The sequence below is a fragment of the Polyodon spathula genome, chromosome 27 (assembly GCF_017654505.1).
Source record: "Polyodon spathula isolate WHYD16114869_AA chromosome 27, ASM1765450v1, whole genome shotgun sequence".
Lineage (NCBI taxonomy): Eukaryota > Metazoa > Chordata > Actinopteri > Acipenseriformes > Polyodontidae > Polyodon > Polyodon spathula.
This window is the reverse complement of record NC_054560.1, coordinates 2922812-2933857: the sequence shown is the minus strand read 5'-3', so window position 1 is coordinate 2933857 and position 11046 is coordinate 2922812. Positions and strand designations below refer to the sequence as shown.

General features: G+C 43.1%; 1 protein-coding gene and 1 non-coding gene across 2 annotated transcripts; both read right to left on the bottom strand.

Moving 5' to 3' along the window:
- Window positions 1-4587: 4587 nt before the first annotated feature.
- LOC121301173 (40S ribosomal protein S15) lies at window positions 4588-7395 on the bottom strand. Its single transcript, XM_041230313.1, has 4 exons — window positions 7335-7395; window positions 6388-6473; window positions 5337-5571; window positions 4588-4746 (listed from the first exon to the last, which is right to left on the bottom strand). The coding sequence occupies exons 1-4, from the start codon at window positions 7335-7337 to the stop codon at window positions 4633-4635; spliced, it is 438 nt and encodes a 145-aa protein (XP_041086247.1). The 5' UTR covers window positions 7338-7395; the 3' UTR covers window positions 4588-4632.
- Window positions 5875-6006, bottom strand: LOC121301684. Its single transcript, XR_005947641.1, has one exon. It is a non-coding gene; the product is annotated as a small nucleolar RNA SNORA35 (small nucleolar RNA).
- Window positions 7396-11046: the final 3651 nt, after the last annotated feature.

Here is an 11046-nt window from a genome sequence, read left to right as displayed (position 1 = left end):
TGAGATGGTGGGAGTTCAGCTCTGTTCTGTTCTACATTTCAAAACACCTTCAAAAATAAAAACCATATAAAGCTATGGGCTTTGAAAGCAAGACTTACTGTACGTTAGACAGGGGGCTTTTGCCATTCCTGCCAAGAAAGCCTCTAGTCGGGCTCAATGGAGGATTCTAGATTGTTCCCTATTCATGAGGCACTCATGCAAGCACTGCAATCCACTGTGAGGATGCATTGCCTGCAGCATTAAACACAGCACAGGCTTCCCATGCATGACCTTCAGCAGCAATGCTTGAGCAATAAGGGTCAATGTCAGCTACCATGTGAAGAGGCTGCCTTTGGCAGACTGATACCACAGTGGTACTGTGTTTATAACCAATCATACCAATGGTACTCCAACTTAATGGGACAATGCACACAGCAGGTGCCAGACCTCATACTGAATATGCAGCTCCAAAGCCATGGTGTTTCCATAGCTGGCAAAGATGCATTATTTGGTGCTAGATTCTAGCGCCAGGGTACCTCATATAGTGCCAACAACATAAACTTCTGGCACCAGTAAACATGTTTAATGTATTATTATAAAAAATATATTTTATTCTTTAGCAACCATAGATGTTGATGGTAGCTTATTATTTGGTCTGGATTACTCAGCTACCCGCCCACACTCATCCACAGCACAGGTTTGTGTCTGTGGAAAGATGAAGTGCCGAAGCTGGTCGTGAACATGACTTTACACTTCACTTTCCCGCTTTGAAAAGTAGGGGATGAGGCTTGACTTGGGAGGGCTTTGATAATTTAGCACCTGTAGGATCTTTTTTCAAAACGATTTGCACCCCTGAGATGTAGTCGGCGAATGATCCTGTTGGGGTTTCTTTAGGGAAATAAGGGTATAATTCTGTAATGGCAGAATGTTTATTTAAAATCCAATGTTGAGAGATTGCACTGGGCAACTCTTGCATCACCAGCCTGCTCAAACTGCAGAACGAGCTTGCAGTGACAGCTTCTCCCCACAAGAGGCCACTGCAGTATTCCATATCAGTGTCTGTAAATATTCCATTAACTAGTGAGATTTTATTCTCCATTCATACAGTATAATTATACATGTTGTTGGTGCTGGTAACTATTCATTTGTTTATTCCTCCATACTTTCTAGGCAGACCCAGTTGGCTTTTCAAGTATATTCCTAAAATCCCCCCCCCCCCCAGTATGAAAGCTCTGTTTTCGTGTTCCAACTGTATTGCCTCACAATGGGGAGTGCAAGATACCACGTCAAATCTGTTTTGCACTAGCATGTGTTTCTTTCAAAACTGCCCATTTGAGATAGCAAACGGGAGAGCACGACAAGGAGCATTTACACAACTATTTTGTAAAACTGAACCACTTAAAACCACATTCAGCTGGTTTCACACACTAGGCGAGTGCTACTGTCTGTGAAAGCAGTCAATTGCAAGCATTTCTCCTTTGACTGGTAGAAGGACTTAGCTTGCTTTCCCCAGGCAGGTGTGTTCTTTGCTGGTTCTGACTTCCTTTCATTGACCAGGGTGTCTACAGACCAAACACCTGCAGCATCTGGGTGCAGCTGCGTGTGTTTGGGGCAAAACAGGAGAGCTTGGAGAGAAAGCACAGTATATAGGATTAAGAGAGAGGGTTTGGAACAGACTGCTCCGGATATACAGACATTAAAAGATGTACAAGAGCCACAGCTGACAAAAGGTATGGAAACAATTATTTATGAAACTTGTTCAATCAGTCTCTTTTTCCTACACACACCTCTACTACCAAGGCCAAGTACGGCAAGGAGAATCGGGGGTGGGAGACTAGCACAGCTCTCCTGAGCTGGAAACGACTAAACATAGGGCCAGGACCGGCACATCGCCAGGCACTACCCAAACCCCAGGACCGAAATCACAACCACGGGAGGACCGGAGGACTAAACCTGCAAGTCAAGCATCAGCAGCAATATCAACAGAGCTGTATCTTACCTGGCATGCATTCCACTTCACTACACTGGTCTCAGTCAGACGACTGGCATTCTTAAACACCGGCAGCTGCGCTGCTCCAGGTTAAAGAAAGCTCCATGCATTGTTATTTATAAAGATGCTCACCAGGCTAACACTCTGGGCAGGTTTCATTTTGTTGCTTTTGTTCTAAGCCCTGGTTCTACAGATGATCAATAAGAGTTAACCCAATGGGCCTTACTTATCACTCCCGTTGGTTCTGCTTGTCTGTGCTTTAGCTAAGCCAGTGTGGGCTGTAGTTAACTGAATGAGTTAACAAGCATGTGTAAAAAGAATAGGAACTGCAGTTGCTTTAACTGAGGATGTAGACAGTACACTAATAGATGTGTTAGAGACTGTAATGTCACAGAGACTAGAAGCATGTTTTCAATGGGCTCGGGACCAATTGGGGCTGATCCATTGCCAACAGCATGGTCACCTTGATTTACATTAGTCCTTAATGAGCATTAGAATAAGTTGTTTGGTTTTACACATTTATTATATTAGCAGCTGCATGTTTCAATCACTGTTTCCTGTAATAATGTACTGGAAAGCTTCCTTGAATGCAGTGCTGTTCTGCTCTTAGGAGAAAAACCATTTCTCTTATTTTGATTATTGCCATTATACATTAATGTATCATGTATTTCTCATCAGCACACAAACCATGTAATGAAAGCCAGAAACCCACCTTTTGGTTGCCGGGCTGCTATGCTCTACAGGGAGAGAATGACGATGCTTCCGAGTGGCACCGGCCTGCTCTCCAGCTCCCTGTCCCGGGCCTGCCTCTCCACTGCCACCCTCCTGCGGCTCCTCATTCTGCTGCTGGGCGGGCGAGACAGCCTGGAGAGACAGGGAGGCTTCCTCTGCGATACCAGCCTGTTAGCCTGCCACGCTGCCTGCTTCGACCAGCACAGCCCCATCACTCCCTTCAACCTGTACTGCCTGCAGCTCATCTTCCTGTTCACAGTATCTCCAGGCCAGGCATCACATGCATTTCCTCAGTCTCCTGGGCAAGGCTATCACTGAGGGCTTCTGCCTGCTCATTGCCTATCAGCTCTACAGCACCAGGCCCTCCAAGTCAACCTGCAGCGCCTCCCCCTGCCAGGGCTTTTTAACGTGCAACGTGTTAGGCGCCAGGGTGAGCGACGCCCTCTCTCCCGGTCTGTAGCTGTTCAGCAGTCAATCCGCTGGTTTGTGTGTTTGAGGCTTAATCGGTCACGGACGTACCTTTCAGAGAAGCTTGTGGGGAAAGCAGCTACCTTACCATAGACTGGGATCGACACGTTGCTACTTGTATTTCACACTGGACTAGATGGTGAGCTGAATTCTCCAAGCAGTGAATTGTGTAGTGTAGGTGCATATCAGGGAAAACAAACATGCTTTCACTGGTCTAAACATGCTGCTATTTTGGATCAGATGTGAACAGTACCTTTACCAACAAAAGGAACGGATTGAGCTTAGGACACAGTTTTAAAATGTAGGTTTTCACATCAATTCTTTGATATTTGTTTTAAACCTGGCATTACTGCCCCCCCACCCCACACACGCAGCTTAAAAATCAGCTCCTACAAATCACTTCCATTAAATACTCTTATTGGTTCCCCGAGAATGCTGACCTACTGTGGGATTTGTAATGCACAGTATACAGTGCAGTCACAAGCCATTGACAGAGAGGAAATTGACAGGTCAGTAAGGTTATGCATTAGGTCACATAACTTCCAACATCTAACTAAAGCGAATAGGACATTCAGTTGTCTAATCTAGATATAAATGTGCAGTACACCCTCACTATAATGAACCTGTTGGGGTACAAGCTTTTTGTTTGTTATATCGAGGGGTTCACTATAGTGAAAGGACAATCAAAATGAAGGATAAACTGTTGGAGTAAGTTAGCAAAACCTTAATCCAACATACAAGAATCCCAAATTGAGCTTTTATTCCAAATCAACCCAACATGAAAAGTTCAGATCCAAGTTTTTTTATTCTTCAATCAATTTTGCTTTGCCTCCTGGTTGCTTAAGCCTAAAAGCGTCTGACAAGCTATATTCACGACAGACCTGCCTGCATTACTCTCTTTCTCCCAAATGATCAAGTTTCCAGCTTTGTTACAACACAAAATAACTTGTGTTCCCACAGGCACAGCTACACAGCGCGCAGGTTTTATAAAGACAAAGCAAACATGCTGACAGTGTGTGTGTGTATATATGACAGGACTCACCAACATTAACCCACAATAATTTAAGTTCTGCTACCATGCTAGTTTTGAATATCTTATTAGGATAACACCCATTAGCAGCAGAAATAGATAAACAAGTTACCTGCTTCTTCCTAGGCCAGGGTAGACTGTTCTACTGCAAAGACTTCCACCAAATCCTTCATTACACTGCACTCCAAGGAAGTACAATAATGAAGGGACTGGGTTTCCTAGCCCTGCCCCAGGGCACTGCTAGTAGTCAACGCCTACCCAAATCACCAAGCCAATATGAAATTCAAAACAGCAGTACACTTCCAGCTTATTACACCTGTGCTACGCTGGGCACTTCCTCAAGCCCAGCAGCACCGTGCAAAGGGAATAAGGGACAGAGGCTTGCCAGTCGGTGGGATCGCTCTTTTATTTACATACAGAGACTGCAGTAGTTTTACTTCAGAGGGATGAACCGGGAGGAGTGGGTGGCACCAATACCAGGGCGACCGTGCTTCACAGGCTTGTAGGTGATGGAGAACTCGCCCAGGTAGTGGCCAATCATCTCGGGCTGGAGGAGAGACAAGGGAGTCAGGCCAGCAGTGTCAGAGCAATGTGTCCATCAATACTAGCAAATGCCAATATAGCATATAATGTTTAGTAATAAATACATGCTAGTTTCAGACCCAGATTAGCACCAGTTATCTTATTCAAGGTAACATTAGGTAGTCCAAGATTAGAGTTAAATTTAGAGCCAATAAGCCCTACGTAGGACTACATTACACTAATGTTTTAAAAATGGATATGCCTTAAACTGGAAATTCTGGTCTGTGCTTTCAGCCACTTCTGTCGTATCCACACTACCTAACCCATGTGCGATCAACACACCAGCTACATGACTGCCACTCAGTAACGTTTTCCCAAACTTGTTTATCGCGCATTACAGGTAGTGAGAACTGGGCATTACATGACTGATGCATGGACAGTCTTCATGCTAGATTGTACTAACAGCATGCCAGTGGAGATTTGATTGTTCTGGCCGACTAACAGCTTGCTTGGCTTCGAAACCAACAACCGATTTGGTCCACTGCGGCATACAGACTATGCAACACCGCTGGGTTCAGTACGTGTCTCCCGCACAGCCTTGCGTGCTGGCCTCACCTTGATTTCCACCTGGTTGAAGGTCTTGCCGTTGTACACTCCCACCATGCTGCCCACCATCTCGGGGAGGATCACCATGTCGCGCAGGTGAGTCTTCACCACCTCTGGCTTCTCCATGGGCGGAGCCTCTTTCTTGGCCTTGCGCAGACGTTTCAGGAGGGCCTGCTGCTTGCGACGCAGCCCACGGTTCAGCCTCCTCCGCTGGCGGGCGCAGTACAGCTGCATCAGCTGCTCGCTACAGGGAAGAGACAGCAGCTCAGCTCTGACATCTGCTGCCATTTACATGAAACCAGCTCAAAAGCACTTCAATTCAAAGGCAACATTGAGCTACACAGAAAACTTGGAAAGGGTTATATGAACAATGGGGAAGAGCAGACTGTTGCAAAGCCTAAGAGCAACAGATTAAAAATACATTTGCCTATAGTGTGCTACACGCGATATGTTCAATGTGGCAACAGCCCTGTTGCATCGACTTCAAATCAAAGCAGCAACCCACCAAAACAAGTTCCCTACTACTGAGGGCTGTAGGAAACGCAATACTTGTCCCCAGCCTTCGAAAGGGAGAGGCTACAGATCAGAAGCCCAGCCCTTCTGCAAGCTGGGTTTAATCTGGCACTGGAATGAGACATGAAGGCCAAGGAAAAGGCCATCAAGTCACTAGACAGTGCCACCTTCCAGTTGCCTTCTAGGACAGTTCAGAATGAAAAGCTTGACTGTTCAGTATGAACAGGGTTACATTTACCAAAGCTTCTGACAACCTGTCAATCAGCATCCTAACTTCTACAAAGCAGATCAATAAGTTATTCATGCAAGGGGCATGTTAAATGTCTTTCAAGAGAGCTGGATTGGTCCTCCCCCAAATTTCCAAATAAAGCCTTCCCTACATGTCTGGGATGCAGTTTCACACACCTCTGGGAAGAAGCCAGGCTTCAGTTAGCTCCAGCACCTCTACCTGGTATAGGGACAGAACAGCAAGCGGCACACTGCATCCCAAGCCCAGCCTGTGAGGTTCTGAGGGGGAAAAGCTGTGTAGAACAGGATGGCTACTCACTAGGACATGTCCAGGAGCTGGTCCAGGTCAACACCCCTGTAGGTGAATTTCCTGAAGGTTCGCTTCTTCTTTTGCTCGACTTCTGCCTGTGGAGAAAGGAAAACCGGCTTAACACATTACAACTGCGCCCCAGATCAGTGTAACAATATAGGGCATTACAGAAAGGCAGAACTCTGTATCATTCTGAATTATTTACATTGTTATCCAACACAGTTATCACACAACACCACCTGACAATTGTAATTCTAAAGCTGCCTTCTTACTTGTGCATACAGTAGACAATGTGGGTCTATGCAAACTAGTACTGTATGCAACCCAAAATACGTTTACTCCAGTCTAACTATATATAATTTGGTTACGTTTTGTTTAACGTTTAGCTACAGACGACAGGATGGTTAATGAAGCAGTTTATTTAATTTTGTTAAGAAGACACAGACCACTAGCCATTCAATAAAACAGCCACACAAACAGGCCACAATTACTGATAACAGAAGAGACACATGCAGGATAACGGACCAGCAGAGCGGGGGTGCTTTTATACGAAAACACCTTCAAAATAATCATTTCATGGGCCAGTCTGGTACCCGCTGTATTGGTTAGGCCTTTAATGAACTCGTTTTACGGAAGGCGACGGGTCTGAAATAACGCAAGATAAAGAAACATAAACAATATATCTGCAAACATTAAGCACAGAGTCTGCATTGTGTTTGATACAGAGGCGCTCCGTGGCGAACTTAAAGGAAAACAGACCCGCGTTAGGTGGCTGACATACAGCACACAAACACGCAGCCAGGAAAGTCATAATCTCACAATTCCCAGCTCAATAACACACACAAGTGCTCAAAGAAACTGCGTGTCGCTGTGACGCGGCGTTTCTATCTATTTCTGCACGGATGGAGTGAGATTGCCTGTGCAAACCAGACCCAGCTCCACATCACATCACCCACCATTTTGCCAGGATCTCTTCAGAAAGGACCGTTCTTGTTCTCGCAGTGCTTGATATCGCGGGACCTGGCCCAACTTCCGCCAGTACAGTGAAACGACATCCGGTGCATGTTTTGACAGTAGTTTAGTCCAGAATGATAATAAAATAAAATAAAATAAAATAAAAAACTTCCTCTTCGATTGTGTGTACGCTGTTCTTTACCTTCAGTTAATTTTTTTTTTTTTTATTTATTAGTATTTACAGCTACCTGTATTTACTCGACTCTCTACTATCACATGGCCACGAGGGGGCATAATGGACATTTTGCTTGCTTCTTTTTTTTATTGTGTGGCGCCATCTCCAAACAATATTATCTTTTAATATTGATCAGATCTCGTCATGCATGCTGTTTAACGCTGGTGCTCACATTTCAAACAAATGCAAATAGGTGAAACTACCACAACATGAGCAGCTTTGCAAATATTTATGAAGATCAATATTGTACCGCGACCACCTTATTAAATGTAGTGGGCAGTATAAAACAGGGTTAATCATTTCAGTGCCTATGCAGTATACAGTACCTATAGAAAGTGTACAGCCCCTTGAACTTTTTTTCACATTTTGTTGTGTCAGTGCCAGAGTTTCATGCATTTAAATCAGGATTTTTTTCCACTTGTCTACACACCATACTCCACACTGTTAAGGTAAAAAAAGGTTTTAATGAAAAAAAAAGATATATAAAAAATACAAAACTGAAAGATCATAATTGGATAAGTCTCCACCCCAGAGTTAATACTTGGTGGAAGCATCTTTGGCAGCAATTACAGCTGTGAGTCTGTTGGGAGAGGTCTCTACCAACCTTGCACACCTAGATTTGGCAATATTTGACCATTCTTTACCAAGCTCTGTCAAGTTCCTTGGGTAGTGTTGATCGACAGCAATCTTCAAGACATGCTACACATTTTCGATTGGATTTAGGTCGGGGCTCTGACTGGGCCACTCAAGGACATTTACCTTTTTGTTCCTTAGCCACTCAAGTGTAGCTTTGGCTGTGTGCTTTGGGTCGTTGTCATGCTGAAAGGTGAACTTCTGTCCCAGTTTCAGCTTTCTTGCAGAGAGCAGCAGGTTTTCCTCAAGGACTTCTCTGTACTTTGCTCCATTCATTTTTTCTTCTATTCTGACAAGTGCCCCAGTCCCTGCCGATGAGAAACATCTCCATAACATGACGCTGCCACCACCATGCTTCACAGTAGGCATGGTGTTCTCTGGGAGATGTGCTGTGTTGGGTTTGCACCAAATATAGCACTTTGCATTTAGGCCAAAACATTCCATTTTAGTTTCATCAGATCACAACACTTTTTGCCACATGGCTACAGAATCGCCTGAGTGTTTTTTTGCATACTTCAAACAGGATTCAAGGTAGGCTTTCTTGAGTAATGGCTTCCTTCTTGCCACCCTACCATACAGGCCAGATTTGTGGAGTGCTTGGGATATTATTGTCCATGCACACTTTGACCAGTGGCCATAAAAGCCTGTAGCTCTTGCAAAGTTGCCATTGGCCTCTTGGTAGCCTCTCTGATCAGTCTCCTTCTTGCTCCGTCATCCAGGTTGGAGGGATGGCCTGATCTAGGCAGGGTCGTGGTAGTGCCATACACCTTCAACTTCTTAATAACCGTCTTGACCATGCTCCAAAGGATATTCAAGGCCTTTGATATTTTGACTTTCAACAACTTTGTCCCGGAGTTCTTTTGAAAGCACCTTGGTGCTCATGGTTGAGTCTTTGCTTTGAAATACACTACCCAAGAACCTACAGGAACTGCTGAATTTATCCTGAAATCATGTGAATCATTCCAATTTAACACAGGTGGAGGCCACTAAACTTGGTGTGTGATTTTGAAGGCGATTGGTTATACCTGAGCTAATTTAGGATTGCTATTACAAGTGGGGTGGACTTGTAACCAAGCTATTTCAATTTTTATTTTTAATTAATTTTCTACAAATTTCTAGAATATTTTTTTCACTTGGAAGTAGATATGTAGATAAACGAAAAAAAAAAATTCCAGGCTATAAGGCAACAAAAGAGCGGCACAGCTTAATTACAGAGTATTTTTTGGTCTACTTTTTAGGGGTCTACATTGTTTTCCACATATAATAAAATGATCCAAAGAGAAAACCATGTAGATTAAAAAAATAGCAAACCTACAATGAATAACCTGAAACACAATATGTAACCGTGTATTTTCAGGGATTTTAAAGTGCCTTAAACTGCCCTACTTCAGTATAAACCCTGACACAGACATCTATTTTAAATGAACAGCAATAAACAATGACGTTAAATAGATGTATAAATAGCATTAAAAAAAAAAAAAAGACTTTAATGATGACCTTAAATTTCAGATGAGATCTGAGCTGATCTGTATAAATAGACAAAAGCGACCCACTTTGCAATATATGAATTATGAGAAGTGTTTTATGCCCTTTTTGTATTTTTTTTTTTTTTTATTTTACTTTGATTGGACCATGCATGTAAAAAAATGTAAGCACCAACACCTGCAGAAGCATGCAAAGTAACAAGACAAATTGAAACCCGCGACTGCAACAAAATTCCCACGGTGGGCTTCTCAAAGTAGACCAATTCCACAGGAAAGCAGCAGATATGGCAACCTTGACTGTGCTATACGTTCTGTATGAAGGCATTGCTCACTGGGTTAATGTGCACTCTTGTGGTGCAGTCACTCATCCATGCTGCTAGATTCATGTATTCTTACAAAGTGAAATGAAAGTATTATTAGAGTAGCGTCCGATATTTGGCTTAAATTAAAGAAATCGCTCCAGGACTGCATAATTGCTGTGCTTTAATTTACAAGGTTTGATTAAAATATGAACGCATTTTATATAACAGCTTGTTTATGTAAAGGTTTAACTTGCAGTACCATGGGAACCCTTAAATTATGTCAGCATTTAGCAGCAGCAAAATCAATTTGCAATTGTCGCATATACTGTACTGCAGCTTTTTCTATATTACTGTGATAGACCCATTTTGTTTACAAAGTGAACAAAAGATTTACGGTTGATATGAACAGGATTAAATTAACCAGGATTTCTGACAACCTGCAAATCAGTTCATCATAACCACTATAACAGCTTATCAAAGCAGGTGACAGGGTTTGCATTTAAAAGTACAGTCTGACATGAGATTGTCTTTGTTCTTTCCAAGCTCAATTTGCTAGTGTCTCCTTTTCAAAGAAAATGTTTCATTCTGTTCTCCTGCCAGTAGCAGTTTCAGTAAAGCACAACACACAAGGATATCAATTGAACTGAACAGACCTCTGTGACTCAGTCCTGCAAGATACAAGCATGGGGGACTAATAGTAATGTACTTTGTAAGCCTTTTTAAAATGCAGTGAATGTATTAGAGAAGCTACTAAAAGCCAGGAAAATGGATTTTAAAACCAAATGGACTCAAAATCTTCCTTTTAAGTCTCCGGTTTACAAGCATTCTCATTTCCAAAGAGATCTCATCTAATCATTCAGGCAGGGGATGGATGTGAACATGTTTTTACACTGGCCGTTAATAATCCCGACTGGACACAGACAGGAGAGCCTAGATGTGTGTGTGTGTGTGTGTGTGTGAGTAAGCTTCAAGCTTGTGTGTAATACAAACTGAGCTACTCGTAGAAACAGACACCCAAACCAAGTTTTTTAAACGAAATGTAGGTTATCTTTTATTGAAA

Coding starts and splice junctions, on each gene's coding strand:
- LOC121301173 (XM_041230313.1), bottom strand. Junction 5,572..6,387: donor CAGCTCCTGGACATGTCCTA/GTGAGTAGCCAT, acceptor TCTTCCCTGTAG/CGAGCAGCTGATGCAGCTGT. Junction 4,747..5,336: donor TCAACCAGGTGGAAATCAAG/GTGAGGCCAGCA, acceptor TCTCTCCTCCAG/CCCGAGATGATTGGCCACTA.